The sequence below is a fragment of the Atractosteus spatula genome, chromosome 2, assembly GCF_055471065.1.
Source record: "Atractosteus spatula isolate fAtrSpa1 chromosome 2, fAtrSpa1.hap1, whole genome shotgun sequence".
NCBI classification, from domain to species: domain Eukaryota; kingdom Metazoa; phylum Chordata; class Actinopteri; order Semionotiformes; family Lepisosteidae; genus Atractosteus; species Atractosteus spatula.
In genome coordinates this window covers 13205154-13223203 of record NC_142707.1, presented here as the reverse complement: position 1 = coordinate 13223203, position 18050 = coordinate 13205154, and the positions used below count along the sequence as shown (strand labels likewise).

At 49.7% G+C, this 18050-nt stretch overlaps 2 protein-coding genes across 2 annotated transcripts; both read left to right on the top strand.

Annotated features, from left to right (window-relative positions):
• Nucleotides 1-342: 342 nt before the first annotated feature.
• Nucleotides 343-10847, top strand: LOC148839303 (uncharacterized). Its single transcript, XM_088909415.1, has 16 exons — nucleotides 343-400; nucleotides 575-628; nucleotides 778-864; nucleotides 1978-2030; nucleotides 2461-2545; nucleotides 2837-2951; nucleotides 3408-3583; nucleotides 4138-4219; nucleotides 4514-4635; nucleotides 4886-5386; nucleotides 5492-5617; nucleotides 6914-7050; nucleotides 8012-8309; nucleotides 9131-9256; nucleotides 9506-9642; nucleotides 10719-10847. The coding sequence occupies exons 1-16, from the start codon at nucleotides 343-345 to the stop codon at nucleotides 10845-10847; spliced, it is 2286 nt and encodes a 761-aa protein (XP_088765541.1).
• A 4612-nt stretch (nucleotides 10848-15459) lies between these two features.
• adra2b (adrenoceptor alpha 2B) lies at nucleotides 15460-17593 on the top strand. The gene has a single exon (XM_088906249.1). It carries the CDS (start codon nucleotides 15812-15814, stop codon nucleotides 17531-17533), a length of 1722 nt encoding a protein of 573 aa, XP_088762375.1. The 5' UTR covers nucleotides 15460-15811; the 3' UTR covers nucleotides 17534-17593.
• The last annotated feature ends 457 nt before the right edge of the window (nucleotides 17594-18050 follow it).

The window sequence follows — 18050 nt, the reverse complement described above, 5'->3', positions numbered from 1 at the left end:
CAGGTGAGCTATGTCGGAAAAGACACTCATCTTCCGATAGTTAATTCAAATTGCATTTTACCAGCAAATCGCGCAGATTCATTCAATCTAAGCGCAGACCTGATAACAACAGCTATAGTAAAACGCGTGAGATGATCACAGGTTCTGTAACCGCGCGTTGTAATTGTTTTCACGTGTTCCTTCTTGCGGGGGGGCGTTTAAATGAGACAGACGGCGAGTTAGATCTTCGCTACTCGGGAGTTGAGTTTGGGGGATTTGTGTGTGCTGCTTTTCGGGCTTCTGAGTTCTTATACTAGTTATTTCTCTTCGAGTTGATGGTTAGGTACTCTCGTTGGTGTTGACATGGGCTGTTTCCGCGTCTTCGTGTGGGTGCTGCTTCAGATTGTGCTTTTGGAGGGAGGTACGGTACAGTGTGTGTATATCGGCATGTGAAATTTACCACCCCCTTCTATCTCCCCTGCTGCACCGCCCTTTAACGACTCCCCCTTGTAGCCGACCGAAGACGAGGATATTGGGAGTTGGGGTGTTTGTGACGGATTGAGAGTGCTATACAGTTAAGTGTGGCTTGTTTCAGTGGGCACGGTTCCGGTTAGAAGAGGTTCGAGTGAGGCTCATGTTGGCCGCAAAGGTAATGCAATTCGCTCTTCTTTCGGCTTCTCGAATACTATCCTAGGTTTATACCGCATAGCGTTAACGCGCTGTCCGAGTGCTGGTGAAGACGTGACAAGTCTTTCCCCCTCTCCGCTCATCTCGTATCGTTTCAATCCCGTCCTTTAGCCGCGCCTGGATCGAAACCCTTCCAGATCAGTCCGGAGACCGTGCTGGCGCTGGCGGCCGGGCCACACAGCGCAGAAACCCTGGAAGGTGAGTGAGCGGGACCGCGCATCGGCCAGTGCCACCCGGAGGACTTGTGTGGTACAGATCCTACCCGCTGAACTAAAACTCGATATCCCGTTAAGAGCAGCAGGCGCCCGGTGTGAGCTAGAGCTGTCATGTCGCTAGCCCTAGCGTTCTGTGGTTCCTAGGAAGGGAGTCCTCTAGATCTGTTTGCATGTACATTACAATTATCTCCCACTCCAAGCTTTTTACTACTTAAAACAAAGTGTAACTAGGTTCCTTCAGAGCTGGTTAAGTTCCTCTAATTGCTTACAAACAAGAACAAGTGCACATTTTGTAAAGAATGTTTCCACTTGGAGGGGGGGGGGTGATAAACAGGGTTGGTTATTTCAAAATTATAGCCAAGTCATAACTTACAGATGATTCCACTGACACTTTTGTAATGAGGAAATGTGGAAATGAGGGAAGTGAGATGGGTAAGGGTGGGCAGATCTTGGTGGGGGGGTTACTAAGAGAAACATTCCATAAATTGATTTGCCCAGATCTTCAAGATGCAAAATCAACTGCATCTTCGTATGCAGTGAGGGATAACCAGTCCACATACCTGGACTTGTGCCGTGACTGACCTCGGGCATGTTTTCATCAACTTGAGCTCTAACATTCTCCTCTGCTGCTGTTACTGGGAGAGACTGCAATTCAAGGAGCTACATGTTGGGGCTAACCATACTCCCCATGTAACTAAATGGGGGGGGAATGTTTTCTTGCAACTTCTTATATTTCTATTGTGTAGATTGTTGAACAGTGCTTTGTACTGTGCATTCACCTCTCTGCTTTTGTTGGGTTGGACAACACTGGTTTTTAGCCAGGCAACATGTGACAAGTCAACATTTACACGTCCCACTACTGTTAACACTTACTAAAATGCCTCAAGTGGTCATTGTGCTTCCCTTCAATGGTAGACCAGCCACATTTTGCATGGTTATGGATTTGAGCGATTCAAAATCCTGAGATAGGCAGTCGCCTAGCTAGCCTGTTACCATATTGCCATTGAGCTATCTGGGCTTGGAGCTCCTGGGAGTGAGACTGGCTCGTCGGATCTGTCCCTGCGTGATTCAGTAACCCCAGGTCTCCTCTGTACAGAGCTGAAGAAGGGAAATGAAGATGCCTTTGCTGAGGGGGATATTATACTTCCGGTAAGTAGTGAGGGATATGGGAGGGTCATGTTGAGAGTGGATGGCTGTCCCTCCCTTGGCTCCCAACCATAATGTTTGGGCTCACCTTGGGCTTTAACTGCAAGCCCTTGGGTAAATTATGCCAATGCAGCACAAAGCAGGCTGCCATTAATTCACCTGTTCTTCTGACCTAATGCTGCTGGTGCTCTTCTCTCCCCCTGGCTGAGCCCAAGAGCGGTTCCATTCCCGGCCTGGCTGCATCCAGACCCTGGAGCTTCTCCCCCTCCGTGTGTTACAAGGGGGTGCGAGACTGAGGGGAGACTGCCCCCTGTGGGTGTGCTGCTGTTCACCAAGCAGGCACTCCCTGGGCCTGTTTCCCATTTCTCTTGAGAGATCAGTGGTGGGGGCTTGGTGAGGGTTTGAGCACCTAGTTTAGTTTTGTTTTTTCTAGGCTGATCGGAATGCCAATGTGAGGGGTGTGTGGCCCACGACAAATGGCAGGATCTCCATCCCCTATGAGATCTCCAGTGATCTCGGTATGTACTACAGGCCTTGTCTGTTTCCATGCACTACATAGGGTGAAATGGAATGTACTGATTGATGTCCAGAATATTGCTCTAGACTTGTGCTTTCCATCTGTGGCAGAAAGCACTGTAGTATCTCCGATTCATTCCTGTTCCTAAATGACTGTGATCCACCATTATCTGTTTAGCCCTCCATCGGTGATGGTAGCTAGGTGAATAACTGGTTTTGCAGTGGTTTTCATATAACTGCATAGAATGGCTGAAGGTGAGAGTCTTGGCTCTGATCTCCTCTTATTCTTCCAGCCTCAAAGGTGGATGATATAAATAAAGGCTTTCGAATGATCTCCTCTTCAACCTGCATCAGGTTTCACCAGCGCACCACAGAGACCAATTACCTCTATTTTGTATACAGCACCGGGTGAGTTCACTTGCTTTTCATAGTGGTAGAATCAGGTCTGTGGAGTGTTGAATTGCATACATGCAATGTAGAACATCCTGTTGCTTCAATGAAGCTGCACAGGAGAAGCACTGCTCAAGACTTGAAGCTCCGTCATTGACCTACCCATGGTGAAGCAGGGAGTTTGCTGCCATCTACTGGAAACTGGCTAGTACTTCAAGCTAGTGAGCTGAGGCATTCTTTCTTTGATATAAGAATCTTACCCATGTGGAATCTGTCAGCCTTTTTAGCGAAGGCTAGCTTTCCAGTCCAAGCTGTGTAATGGTGGGGATTTGCTTGTAAAGCCTTGCCTTAATCTGTGACTTCTTTTAAAACCCAGCAGATCTTCTATTGGTGTGGGGGGTGGATTATCAAAGTTTGTGAATTGACTTTGCTCTGAGGATCCCCGGGGTGACCTTGGGTTTAAATCCCCTCCAGGTGTGCCTCCTACGTTGGGAACCTGCAGCAGGGCCCTCAGAATGTCTTTGTTGGGAACGGCTGCAGTGATGGCAACCTAGCGCACGAGCTGATCCACGCGCTGGGCTTCCACCACGAGCAGTCCCGCATGGACCGCGACAACTACATCACCATCCAGTGGCAGAACGTCATGAGTGGTAACCTTCAGCCCTGCACTCTCCAGACTAGCCAGTGTGGGCCTTGTAGGTACTGAGACTTCCCAGTCGGTCTCCTGGAGGTCCAGTTCGAAGCCTGCAGTTTCAGTGTTTGGTTTGTGGTGGGTAGCTTTTGACTGGTGTTTGACCCCTTGAAAGATCAAATAGGCATTTACCCGAGGAGTAATGAGCTGACTCGACACTGGCAGGGAGGGGAGCCTGCTTTAGGTGTCTGTTTTGTTCCATCAAAAATGGTGCTTGAGATGTGGAGCTGCTTTGCTCCTGGAAAAGGTATGTCAAAGGCCTTACTTTTACGAGATGCCAAAAAAGAGCTGTAGCCAGCAGGTGGCCTTCCTCCAGGTGGCAGACGCCAATCCTGGAAGCACCTGAGAACAGGTGCGTAGTGTAGCCTGGTCTTGAGTTTCAGTTCCACCTGACTTATGAGCACTTGATGCCGTGATCTCAAGATGGAGCTTGAGAAAAGCCTATTGCACTAAAGAAACCAAAATTAGCCGCGTTTGCTCCTCGCACTGACTACCATTTCTTTTCCTCTTTAGGGAAGGAAAATAACTTTGAAATGAAAGAGGGGGATACCCTAGGGCTGCCCTATGACATGGATTCCATTATGCACTATGGGGAGTAAGTAACTTGGCGGTGGTTATAGCAGTCGTCCAGAGTGAAGTCTGCTTAACGGATGGTCAGCTTCTTATGCACAGGTGGACTCCAGGAAGTTCAAAGCCCATGCCGTGAAGTCTCACCTAAAATGAACCTGCAGTTAAGGATGCTAAGTGGACACTGGGCACAAGACCCTGACCCGTTTTACTGCCATGTCATTCTGTATGGATGAACTGACATGCATGTAAATCAGTTCTCAAGCTCTTTCATTAGGCTGTGGTCTAGCTCAAAGGAGCTCTGCTTTTGGAATATCTGCAGGTTTTTCTTCTCCTCAAATGGGGAAGCCACCATTGTACCTAAATCGGGTGGTGTGAAGATTGGCCAGAGAACCCACCTCAGTGTCCTGGATATCAAAAGAATCAACAAACTATACAGGTGTGGTAAGTAGCCAGCTACCTTTTAATGCACCCGAACACAAGATGGGACCTCATCCAGATTATAGGATGGAAAAAGCCCCTTTCTGCCTTTAAGTAAATAAGCAGTTCTGGGATACTTAAGGAGCTGATACGTAGGCAGGTATTGGGTTTTATTTAGCAATGTTCAAATTTCTCCTTTTTGAGAACATGGTAGCTTCAGAGCAGTTCCTTCCAGCTGTGGGTTCAGATCTTTGCCTTTCTGTGCTCTGAGCAGATTCTCTGGAAGTGATGGCCTTGGAGCAGAACCTTATCCAAAGTCCCACTGTGAACTCGGGGCCAAGTAACTCCACCAGCTCTCCTGCTGCCTACGGTGGCATAGAGCCAACTGGCACCCTGGGCTGGGCCGCAGAGGGAGAGCTGCATACTTCCAGCACAGCTGGGGCTCCTACAAGCTATATGGGTTTCCCCGGCTCCCCCGTGAGCCACTCCCCCACAGAGAGGGCACAAGACATGAGCCACACAGAGCCGCCTACCTCCGGCCCTGTGACTGAGGTGGGCTGGCAGGAGTTCACTGGTACCACAGAGCAGCCTGCCGAGCGCAGCACTGAAGGCCCCAGCCCCTCCCTCTTGAACAGGCTGAAGCGTGCCTGCGACTTCGAGGGGGTCCTGTGTGGCTGGTCGCAGGCCAATTCGGATGATCTGGACTGGGAGTTGCACCATGAGACGCTGGTTCCGCCTTCCGCTGATGACCAGGACCGCTGCAGCAACCTAACCAGTGAGTTCTCGACTCTTGCTCTTTCAGGGTGGGGTCTAGGACTTCACCCTTTATTTGGCCATGAAATGGAAGCTCCTGGTTAACTACTGTAGGTCCCTTTCTCAGGGCAGTACCTCTACATCCGGGCGGGGTTCCCGTGGCAGAGTGGCCAGACTGCGGTGCTGCAGAGTGGGGAGCTCTCTGGAGAGGTGTGCCTGTCCTTCTGGTACAGCATCTTCGGGCCAGGAGTGGGTAAGTGAGGCTCGCTGGAGGCACTGATCATGACGAGTATGCAGACTGCTGGGCCAGGGGGAAGTTGATGCCAATGAACCCTAACCTGAAGCCTGGTTCTGGGGATGCCATGCAGTATGTTAATGATGTGATGGAGTAGCTTTTAAAGAAACGTGTAACCTGCTAAAGCAGGTTTATGCTGACACTTGATTTGGATACAAAGTAAATGAGAGGCACATGTAATCCAATTGGGATCTAATGTGAAGTAATAAAATGGGTCCACTTTTAGTGTGAAGACTTCAGGTGGTTATTGCAACTTTTAAAACTTCAATGTTGATGTGCTTATTGAACAGTGTTATTGCAGATGACCTCTTTAAAACTGTTCTGTCAAGTTCCTGTGACTGAGTGGCAGGGGAATGTGGTCCCTCTGAATGCATGAAGGTTTTATTCACCACCTTGTCTCTTGATAAATCGCCAGTTGAGCAACTGGCCTTCATTAAGAGCTTCTATGTGAAAGAAACTACTTTCATGAGAAAAAGCTCAATGTCAGTGGGCTTGGTTTTGCTTTTAGCAGATCCGGTCCCTTCTAATGGCTTTTAAAGCATGTACTGGTGGAATGAATTTGGGGAGATCATGCATTATTGGATGGAAATGAACTAGAGGTACATGCCTTTAAATGTTTCCTTCCACTTCTAAAAGTGGAGTAATTATACACACTGCTACATAGCTTTAGCCCTGTAAGACTTAAAGGCATACAAGGTCTTTGCTCCATACTCCCATTGCTGGCTGTATTGGCCAGAGGTTCTCCAGCTATGCTTGGCTGACCATGGTTTTCGGCCAAAGACTTCGTTTCGAATAGCTACATGCCTTGTGTGTATGCTGCTTGGAAATTTGGGCATCGGGCTGTGCTGTCTTGTTAATGTTCCTCGATGTTTCCCCCCCCCCCCCCCCCCCTCTGCCCGGGTTAGTATAACAGGACTGGTCCTAAAGCATACACCAGGAGGAGTCTAGAGTGGGGATCCTGGAGGGCTGGGTTGCTGCCAAGTTTCCCAGACCTGTTTTAAGGTAGCAGTGCCTGATGGGCTGGGAAAACTGTCAAACTGATCTTGTTAAATTGGTGAGCCTGTTCACTAGTCTGAGCTGAGCTCAACCTTAAGGACCAGAGCTATGTTACAGGCATTTTTGAATATCTGGGCTCAATTTTGAAGCTTAAACTCTGGATTGCATGACAGTGGTGGTAGAAGTTCAGAATTAATATCCAGTCTATGGTGATATGGCTGACATGTTTCGTATTGACTGCCCACTCTCTTGCTGCAGGCTCTCTGGCTGTGCTGGTCCAGTACAGCACCACCCCTAATGACAAGCTCCAGGTGTGGGCAGGTAGAGGCCAACACAGCAGACAATGGTTCTTTAAAACGCTGGACATTACTGGGAAGCCTGGCCAGACGTTCAAGGCAAGTCTTGCAGCCACTGGTGGCTTTGCATTGGGATAAGTGCTTCATGACCCCACCTGAATAATTTTATTAGATCAAGTGATGGAAACAATTCCTTTTGGAGGGAAGGAACTCAAATGTTTGACCCTGGGGTCAGAGCAAAGCTAATCCTTCAAGTGAAATTTGGCATTTTAAAGCTGACCTGCCTTCAAATTCCAAACCCAAGTCCTTGGTAGCAGTTTTTAGATCTTGTACTTGCTAATACATTAAGGAGTGGAATGCCTAGCACTTGCCTTTATAGGCATCTAGAGACTAATTCTCTGCCAAGTGATGTGGGACTCAGTTTTTCAGTCTTATTGGTACATTCTCAAGTCCCCATAGTGACAAAAGAGATTGAGCCTCTGGATGTTGTTACAAGTCTGGCTATCTTTCATCTGCAGCTGCCAGATCTGTCCATTCATTTTGTGCATCTTGATTCCATTGCTGAAAAGGTGCAGATCTTGTACTATTTCCATACTCCTAATTGACTGACTGCCTCCACTGAAAAATGAAAGTTGTATGGAAGTACATTTAAAATGGTGAATAGGTAGAACTGCATACGGTTGTGGGAGGATGGGGGGGGAAAAGGCCATCCAACTGGTAGAAGCCAGGGTATTGGCTGACATAGCAGAGCCAAACAACCCTACTCCTGTACGTTTCCAGACTGGATTAGATCAGTGACCGGCTTTAGGTAGTAAAAATGGCTAGCAAATGTGTAGGAGTGTCCAGGGATGAATTAAAATGGTCTACTAGTCTACATGTTATGGGTGAAAGGATTTGGATTTGACTTCTGGACCCTCTGCTGCTCCAGGACCTGCTTGCCATTTGAACTGTAGGAGTGCTGGCTCCGTGCCCGTGTTCCTCCAGAGTAACTCGACTTTAAAAGCTTATTTTTGGTGGGGAGGGGTGGCTTGAAGAAACTGTCCTCTGACTCCTTCTCCAGGTCTTGTTTGTAGGCACCCTCGCCAGTGATTACTGTGGCGACACTGCCCTGGATGTGGTGCAGGTGGAAAGGGGGGTGTGTGGGGGCCAGCGCCTCATGAGAGAAGGGCAGCGGCTGCCTCGCTCCTCGGCGCCCCCTGCCTCCCCCTCCCCAGGCCTCCTCTGTGACTTTGAGAGCTCGCCGTGCAGCTGGACGCAGTGGCAGGATGATGACTTCGACTGGGGCGTGCACCAAGAGGAGGAGCTGACTGTGGACGGGCCACAGCAGGAGCCCAAGGGCGACTGCCCAAAATCGCAGGGTATGGCATGATCTTGGCACGCAGTACAGCAGGGCACTTGAGTCTCTTGGTTTGTTATACCCAGAGTTGGGACCAGGTCAGTACTGGGGGTGAGACCTCAACACCATGCTGCAACTATAAGGGGTACACCCAACCCACAACTTGCAAGCCAAATTCTTTCCTTGAACTGGCAGAGGTTAAGGGTCCCAATCCCTATTAGGGTAAAAAGTGATTATTTTGAGGATTTTAGTGTGCCATTTGCTTGTCTTTGGTTACTCTAGTACAGTTCCCAACTATAAAAACCTCACAACAGCTCCTTTTTAGTTTGCATCTGGCTACAATGGATGTAACTTCAGTGTAGCAAGAACTCATGAAATTCAAACATTCCTAAGTCAAGGTACAGGTGTTCCACTACAAGTGTGGACCAGTAGAGGGCATCAGTTTCCCCTGACAGAACTTCCAAGCCAGTGCTAATGCAGTGGGAGGAGGACAGGACTGTAATGACTCGTGACTCGCCCAAAAGGATAATGAGCCCGTGATCTGCTGGTGTTATCTGATGGCCTGGCCAACTTCTACTAGGGGGTTTTGCTTCTACTAATAAGCTATTTGTTCTCCACCTGATCCACTGTGTAGTGATGCTGCACTTAAGTAAAGAATTGTGTAAATCATTGGTTGTAATTTGAGTTTAAAAAATGCAATTAAGTTCTGTGATGGCTATTTCTGCCTAAACAATGTACATTGTTGCACTTGTCCATATCTGATCCTGTGCAGGTGGTTCAGCTTGCACTTTGACCAATTATTGAGCAGAATAGGCAGTAAGCACCTTCTCCCTGTACTCTCAGGACAGTACCTGTACATCGAGGTGGTGGCTCCTCGGGTGAGTGGCCAGACAGCAGTGCTGATGAGCCCCGTGCTGCAGGGCTCCGTGTGCCTGAGCTTCTGGTACAGTATCCTGGGACAAGGAGTAGGTGAGTCCCTCTGTGTGCATCTAACCACATGACCAAGCTTCTCCTTAGTAGTGGTAGGCTTTCACTGTTCTAGTGGTAAGTATAAAATGTGGCTAGGCTGAAGCAATCCAATTCCATTGGACACTGGATCCTTTCTGGAGTGCATTCATTCTCCTGTTTTGTAGGGATCTACAGGCTACTATAGACCAGTACTGGAGCTTCTCCCAATGTTTGGCTTAATGTACTTGTGATCTGCTCTTTGGTCTCCAGGCTCCCTCAGCGTGTATGTGCTTTACACTGACGGTCCGGACAGCTGGCGCCAGCTGTGGGTGGGCCAGGGCAGTGGGGTCAGGACCTGGGCCTTTGCACAAGTGGAGCTCTTAACGGAGCCTGAGCAAGCATTCCAGGTAAGACCGGATCGCCCTGTTCTACCTCCTTATCCTGGAGGACACCTGGGTCTGCTGTGCTGGATGTGGCCTTTTTCTGAACTTGTGTATGGTTTTCAACTTTACTACAATACCTTATTCAGTCCCTCCTCAACTTGCTTATTAGTCTGCTCCTTTGCATCCTGCTAAATGTCTCTTAATTGATTAGTTGATCATTAGGGTCATTCCCACCCTATCGGATACTTCCACAGTGAACCAGTACAATGGTTATTTTGCCAGGTGCACCTACCTAAGAGCAGTACTGAAACTTGCCCCTTAATACAGGGTTCATGTCGATTGCAGGTCTTTCAGGTTCCCCCCCCCCAAGCTGAAAGGTACCTTTTAAATAGCAGCCGACATGCTCCACAATCAACAACCTCTGATCCAATGAAACAAGTGCTCTTGCTCTCGACACCTGTTTACATGTGTGGTCCAGTGATCAGGTTATGAAGTTAATGTTGCAAAGACAAGTAACTGCAGTCCAACCAAACGATGAAATGGCAGGGCTTTGAAGCCACTAGTCTGTGGTCCTGACCTTGTACAACATGTACTAAAGACTGTTCTACCAGCTAGTAACAGTGCTTCCCCCACTGTATAGTGGAGTTACTGCTCCCTCTCCCATATGATGGAGAGAGGAGGAGACTTGAGTCTCTCCAGTTGATGGCTGAAGATGACCTTGACAACCTGCAGGACACTTGCAGGGCCTTGGGATGCATGTTTTCCTTCTGGAATGCTGTGGGGATCTGAGTAGGGAGTTTTTCCTTGTATATTGCCAGACTCTGGCAATCCTCTGGACTCCTGGGCATGTCTATTGCCCAGGTTACCTCTTGGGTTCGGATTACAGACTATCACTACTTGAGCTGACCGTCCTTTTGTCCTCCAAGGACCTTGGTTAATTAAATCTATTCCGGACCTTTAGGAACTACTTGAAAAGGCTGGACTGTGGCTCTCTAGGAAGGGCACTGGAGATCCTGCCTTGCACGACTCTTCTCTAGCTGCAGGAGCATGTGAAAGCTTAAGGAAGTACTTTCCTAACTCTTTTTTTTTTCTTTCCCTAGCTGTTGCTGGAAGGCAAGATTGGAGAACGTAACTGTGGAGATGCAGCAGTAGACAACATCCTGATCACACGAGACCACTGTAGCAGCACTGAGAAACACCAGCCCTGCCACAGAGCTAGTGATCGGTAGAATAAACATTTTCTAACCCATGCCTGCTCAAGGACTGGTTTGTCCATTTTAACTTTCTGGTTATGTATGTACAGCTTTGTCTAGCTCAGTTGCTGGAGATCAAGTGTGGCTGCAGAGGCTTCTGTGCTGCTTTGCTCCTTAATGATCACTGATTTAAACTGCCTCCCCCTGCTGGCCCACACTGGGCCTGCCCCAGGCTGGCCTAGCTCTGTGGTAGAGCAGAGCCGTATTCCCTGCTACCCACCCTCTACCCCACTGGCAGGCTAGTGGCCTTTTATAGTTGTGACATTCCATCTTCTAGAAATTCAATTCTTCACATCTGTGGTGTCATGCAGTTAATTACTTATTACCTATCCATATTCAAAATTACTAACGGCATACGAGCCTATCTCCGTAACTTCAGCAATACGGTACCTTGGAGGGTTAGTCAAATCTGAATATATAAGAACTGAGAAGGTTTCAGTTTCATGAACTCTGGTTCTCAACGGTCTGAGAACTGAGCCTTCAATCTGAAGAGCCCTAAAGCCCCTGGTTATCAGACAAAGGGGTCCTTAACGGTGTTTAGGTTCTATATAACCGGTTACAATACAGGTTCTTGCGAAGGTGGATTCAGCCCCCTGTATTTTGGGGAGGTTAGGTGGCCTGTTTTGTTTTTTTTTTTAATTGCTGGTGCTGGCAATGGGGAATAGGAAGGGGGTGAAATGACATTTCCAGGGCGTTATATTGTACTGGAAGCCCTTTCCAAGGTTTATATTCCCAGTCTCTAAAACTGGGTAGTGAGCAATATCTGACGATTTACGTTTAAGAGCGTCTTCCACATTTAACGGTAGGAAGCAAATCTTGCGCTGTTAATCGGTGGTATGTTACCACACGGTGGCAGCATCCCCCCTCTTTCAAACGCTGTCCATGGTGCTGAGCTCACTCTCAAAGCCACGGTCTCCCTCCTAGTAGAAATGCAGAGGGAAGAATAGCGTTAGAACGCGGGCTCCTTTTATTCTCCATAAGCCTAAAACTGCCAGGTTTTATTCTATACCTTTAAAGCTGAACGAAGTTTTTGCTGAGGTGTTCATGTAGGTAAACTTTCTCGTTTCAATAGCGACGCGGGCCTCCCTGCCCTCTTTACTGTGAGGAGTGAGGGAGGTTCCTGAAGTTCACACACATGGAAGTGGTTAAAATGCCAACAGTAGCGATGGTCTTGTTGAATCAGTGGCGTGATTTTTAATACCGCTCGCGTAGGGGCAGAAGTATCTCGTTTTACAGCGTGGCTGTGTAAGCATCTAGTTAACATGTTCAACATCCTACTTCTCTAGCGTGTCTACATTAGTGGGGTTAGCACAAAGCAGACGAACGGGGGTCGTGGAGACATTGTCCCTCATGCGCAATCCCAGGAGGTCCAGCTCTCCGCTGACCTACGAGGTCTCTAGACGGCGCAAGCTCTGAAGGTCGGCCTATCCTATTGCAGAAGGAACATCTTTCTCTCGCTGTTCTCGGTTCCAGTACAACCTCAACGGTATAGTTTTTCACGTGAGTGGATAGAAAAGCCAGTGGCACTACAAAACTTGAAGTGGCTTCTTCAGGTCCGGCCGCTTCTGCCTGAAGTCTTGGTGAGAGCCGTGATGGTGATGCAGACTTGGAGAACTGAGTTTAGCTGGAGTCTCCGCGGGAAGCGAGGACACCGGAGCACGCGGCCAAAACGCGAGAGAATGCGGAGACCATGCTTAAGTGTGGGCTCCAGGACTTGCGCTGTCCGGCGGTCCTTCACCGGGCTGGACGGTACAGAACGCGAGCCGAGCCGCTGCTAGGCGGCTCTCTAGAGGAAAAAAGTGCTTATCGTATGTGTTAACTTTCTACAGTTTGAGTACATTTGCATTCCATACGCCTGTACTGTACAAATATTGCGCTCGGCTCTTAGCCGCAGGCAAAAGTCACTTTCGTGTTTATGGTTTTATTTCAGCTTCACCCTGGTAGTCAACAACTCGCGCTGAACGCGCAGATGAAGAGGCTCTCCTAACTACTCGAGTTCGGCGTTCCCTGCAAGAGCGCGGCGCGCTGTTGGGGCCCTGCGGCAGGGACTGTTAGTTGCCTGTGCCCCCTCGGGTAATTACGGCTCGAGTGTTTTTGTTTAGCCACCTGCGGAGAGAAAATCGTCGCCTCTCGACCACGCTGAGTGTGTGGCCCCGCTGGCCTCGTGTTGAATGGCCGTTTACGTATTTCAAGACCTGTTTTCCAAATTTAGCCCGCACTTCAAACGAGTTGGGTAGAATACTGCACTCATGAGAAAGCTCCCCGATTTTCACATCACATAAATGCGCAGTTTTCTCAAGCTACAACGCCTGACCCGTACACCATTGCGTTAGGGAGATGACTTCATAGTGTGCAGAAAAGTGGACCTCTGCACATTAGTACACACCCTTTCCGAAATGGTTTGAGAGGTCAAGTGCTCGAGAAACTGGAAACGGACGATATTTTTTTTTAAAGCTTGCTCCGGCCGTGCTCATAACGTACAGGGAAATAATACCTCAAGCGTGAGTCAGTTATGCTCTGGTCGGAAAGCTGGTACCTTATTGACATCGGAATCTCCTACAGCCCTCGTGCCGGTATAGGTTCCACAGCTCTGCTGTGCGAAATTAAAGCTCTAGCGTTATACATCGATAACGGTCTATACTGGGAAAGGAGGGAGGACCTCAGGCATGGCAGTCAACGCCGATGCATCACAGCTCGTTTCCGGCATGGCACACCTTCTGTGTGGAGTACGCATGTTCTCCCGGTAGTCGGGTGATTTTTTCCTCCGCTTCCAAAGCCATAGGCTGGCGAGGTTAAGTGGCAGCTCTGAATTGTACCTTTGCGTGTGCGCGCACTTGGATGGACTGGCGTTCACTACACGGCGGCGTGTCTCCCCCCCCCACCCCCGCGCCCTGTGCTTCCGGAACGGGTTCCGGGTCTGCGTCCTTCCCCAGGAGTAGACTGCTGCATGGACGAGATCAACATAAAAACGTGCACTTCCGCCCATGAGTTAGTTTTAAGTCACCGCAGTTGTACCTTCTTGAACACAACGTGGTGAGGGCAACACCTTTTGTGTGATATAAGATTGGATTGGATTCTGATATCTCCTCTCTCTGTGGCCTGTATGATCTCACTTATTTAACACTCTTAAACGGTTGGCCAACCTAATTGGGGGGGAAAAAGGACAGTTTTCATATTTTTTTAAAACTGCACAAAACGTTCAGCTAATAAAAAAAAAAGAACCATTGTGGGTTTAAAACAAAATTAAAAACAATTTTTTAGCACTTATACAAAAAAAACTCACTTCTTACACATGTAAGATATGCGTGATCCACCGTTTTAGTCTCCGACAAATACAGAATCTCTAAATAACTTCTTGGCCTCTATCGTGTCTCTCCGGTGCTTAACAGTCTTGGTTTGGGGGAGGTAGGCGGCGTGGAGCAGAGCTCGGTGACGCTACGCTGACATCACGTTTCTGGGCAGGGAACCCGACTGGAGGGACTCGCTTTTATTAAGTAGTGTGGGGGAAAAAAAGCGTAAACTGTCACTGGAAGACGCACGGAGCCGGTCCGGCCACAGAGAGAGCGCGGAGAGATGAGAATGATGACAGCCTCGGGAAAAGTCCTACCCAACCGGGGACAGCAGAAACGAGCGGACCGGTTTTGATATGAGCGTGCTTTTTATTTAACCTGTCGAGCTCATTGCTCCGGGTTTTGCTGGTTCAGCAGGAGCCTCGGAAGCCCGCGCGTGCTGCTAGTTTAAAGAGCTCCTCGAAGCCGCCCCAGCACGTCTCGAGCCAGCCGCGAGCCCTCCGCGCCCCGTCAAGCTGGAAACTGACATCCTCTTTCCGCTAACCCATCTTCTCCACCGAGGACATGACCTCTGATAGCTGAGAAATAAACATGAAGTGGGATTAATCCATGTAACAGCTGCGAGCTACGTTTTTGTTTTCCTCCTTTTCACTCCCTTTTATGAGGAGAAAACATCGCAAGACTGTTTCGATTGGCGCTCTGCCCCGAGCCAAGGAAGTCTAAGTCTTCAGAGGACGGTATTTTAGAATACACTTCCTTTGGGAATTTAACATCTGATGTTGGTTTTATAGTTCTTTTTTAAAAGACGAGCACCTGTCCGAGTTCGTCGCTGTTACGGCAGGGGACTGCGCACTGTCTGCTTGAACTACACGAAAGTCTGCTGGTCGCTCCTGTACTTGCGTGACTGAGTTCACCGGTCCGATTGAGGAGTCCGATTGAGGAGACTATTGGGTCAGTAACGAAAGAAAGCGAGCGGACACAAGCAAAGATCCAACTGTATCTCAAGCAACGCCAGAACTCAACGGCACAACGACCACGGAGAAGCGGAGGTCTAAAATAAAGCCAAATACGAATTTATAAATGAGGTAAAATCAATTCAGATTGTTTCATCTGTAATTTCTCTGTTGCCCGGACGTAGTACTGTATTAGGAAACGCACTGCTCCTTTCTATCTCGTAAGAAAGCATCGTCTTAATTCACTTAATTGCGTTTTGCTTCACTGTGTACGAGAGGTTTTTTTTTTTTTCGTGGAGATCATCCCCAACTTTCTCAGCTTCATTTTGTGCGTTTAAGATCAGAATTAAGGGAGGATTCATGTCCGTCGAGGACTGGGACAGCAAACAGGCGGGTTCGAACCGGGAAAGATAAAACTATTCCCTCAGGGGTGCTGCTGGATTTGCTCCATGAGGTCCCACGTTTGACCAGATGCTTGTTCGTCAAGAGACTGGGAACGGCAGGAAATCTCTTTTCTTCGTGTCCTTTTCTAAATGAAGTGCCTTTGCCACTAGTAGATGACCAGCCGCCACCCTGCAGAATCCTTTCAAGTCCAAAAGGATGCACTGAAGAAACCCTTCTGCCCTCTCGGAGCAACTTGGACTTGTCAATTCTGCTGCGTTGACTCCTCGCCTGGGCCCTGGGCCCTCCCCTGGCGATGTCAGCCCCGGCGGAGCGCGCCTGTCTGTCCCTGCCCAGCAGCGGGAACGCCAGCGGTGGAGGGGGTGGCGCGACGCAGGTATGCAACGAGAGCGTGCTGAGGCTGTCCCCCTACTCCCCCCAAGCCACCGCCGCCTTCGCCACAGTCATCACCTTCATGATCCTCTTCACCATCTTTGGCAACGTCCTGGTGATCATCGCCGTGCTCACCAGCCGCTCCTTGAAGGCCCCCCAGAACCTGTTCTTGGTGTCGCTGGCGGCTGCCGACATTCTGGTGGCCACTCTCATCATCCCCTTCTCCCTGGCCAACGAGCTGATGGGCTACTGGTACTTCAAGGCGGTGTGGTGCGAGATCTTCCTGGCGCTGGACGTGTTGTTCTGCACCTCCTCCATTGTCCACCTCTGTGCCATCAGCCTGGACCGTTACTGGTCAGTGTCGCGGGCCATCCAGTACAATGCCAAGCGCACGCCGCGCCGCATCAAGGCGACCATACTGGTGGTGTGGTTGATTGCCGCCATCATCTCCTTCCCGCCGCTGCTGTCTATGAACAAGAAGCAGGGGGTAGCCGGGGATGGGCGGCCGCAGTGCGAGCTCAACGACGAGAGGTGGTACATCCTCTCTTCCTCCATCGGCTCCTTCTTCGCCCCCTGCCTCATCATGATCCTGGTCTACGTGCGCATCTACCAGATCGCCAAGCAGCGCACCCGGCGCCTGCCGGGGGAGGCACAGAAGGGGGGCGGAAGCTTCGTGGCCGCGGCTCCCGCCTCCTGCACCGATCCCTCCCTGAAGGAGCTCCCCCTGCCTGCCCCCGAGACGGAGAAGGAATATCAGCCAAATGGACACCAGGGTGGCCACAACCAGAGCACCGTTCCCACACCGGAGGATGCTGAATTACATCACACAAATGGCAAACCACCAGCTCTAGCCTGGCCGTCTGCTCTCAATGTGGCCATCCCGACCCAGCCCCCCTGCAAAGCCACTGTGGATTCCAGCGACCTGCTGCAGGCCCCCTCACCGCTTCCATCCCCCCTGCCTTCTCTCGCCCTCTCGCTCTCTGCCTCTTCGGCTCAACAGGGCGCTGGCGGTGAGTTAAGCTGCTGCGTGGAGGCAGCCTCGGAAAGCACAGTGGCGAGGAGGAAGGAGTGGGCCGCCACTTCTGATGGGCGGCAGGCGTCCCAGCATGCAGCGAGAAGAGAGAAGGCCGCCTTGGACGACTCCTCTTCCAGCTCGGAACCGGAGGCGGAGGGGGGCCAGCCAAACAGGGGGAAAAAAAAGGGGAATGGGAAGGCAGGGCCCAGGGAGGGCGGGACTTCCCCGGGAAGCGACTACAACAGCCCGCACACCTCCATCTGGCGATACGGTGCGACGATCGCCACTGCCCGGGGGGAGGTTTTCATGGTGCGCCGATCCAAGCCGGAGGGCACGCCCAACACCGCCCGTCGCAAGGCCGCGGTGAACCGTGAGAAGCGCTTCACCTTCGTTTTGGCGGTGGTCATTGGCGTCTTCGTGCTCTGCTGGTTCCCGTTCTTCTTCTCCTACAGCCTGCAGGCCGTGTGCCCGACAGCGTGCCGCCTCCCTGCGCCCGTCTTCAAGTTCTTCTTCTGGATTGGCTACTGCAATAGCTCGGTGAACCCTGTCATCTACACCATCTTTAACAAGGACTTCCGCAGGGCCTTCAAGAAGATCCTCTGCCAAGACACCAAGGGCACCTTCTTCTAAACAGATTCAGGTTTCTTTCCCCCTCCAGGAAAAAACAAAGAATTTGTAACGCGAATACAAAAATGCACCATGAGACTGGCTTTCCTTTATTGCTGGTAATTTTGCCTGTGGATGAGCACAAAGGGCGCTCTCCTTTTTTTTTAAAAAGATAAAGCACAGATTAACTTTTTGAAGCTTGTTTATTGATAAAAAAGCAACCTTGCCCCTTAATTGGGGGGAATTTAACATTGAGGAGTGATCCTGTGTAGCGACAGAAGGAGAAATCAGCTTGCTTAATGAAGACTTTTTAAAAATATTCAAAATGTGCTTCACAGGGCTGATTTCCTTAAGTTTGCCTTCCGGGAAAGTTCTGAGCCTGCACTCTATGGGGAAGCCTCCTGTCAGACGAAAACAGCTGAACATCATTGAAGCCACTTAAAAAAAACCTAAAGACCTTTAATCCTACAAATGTGATTGTAAAACCTTTTCACAAAACTAGAAAAGGGTAACCATGCTCTGCAGTCCTTTATATTTAAAA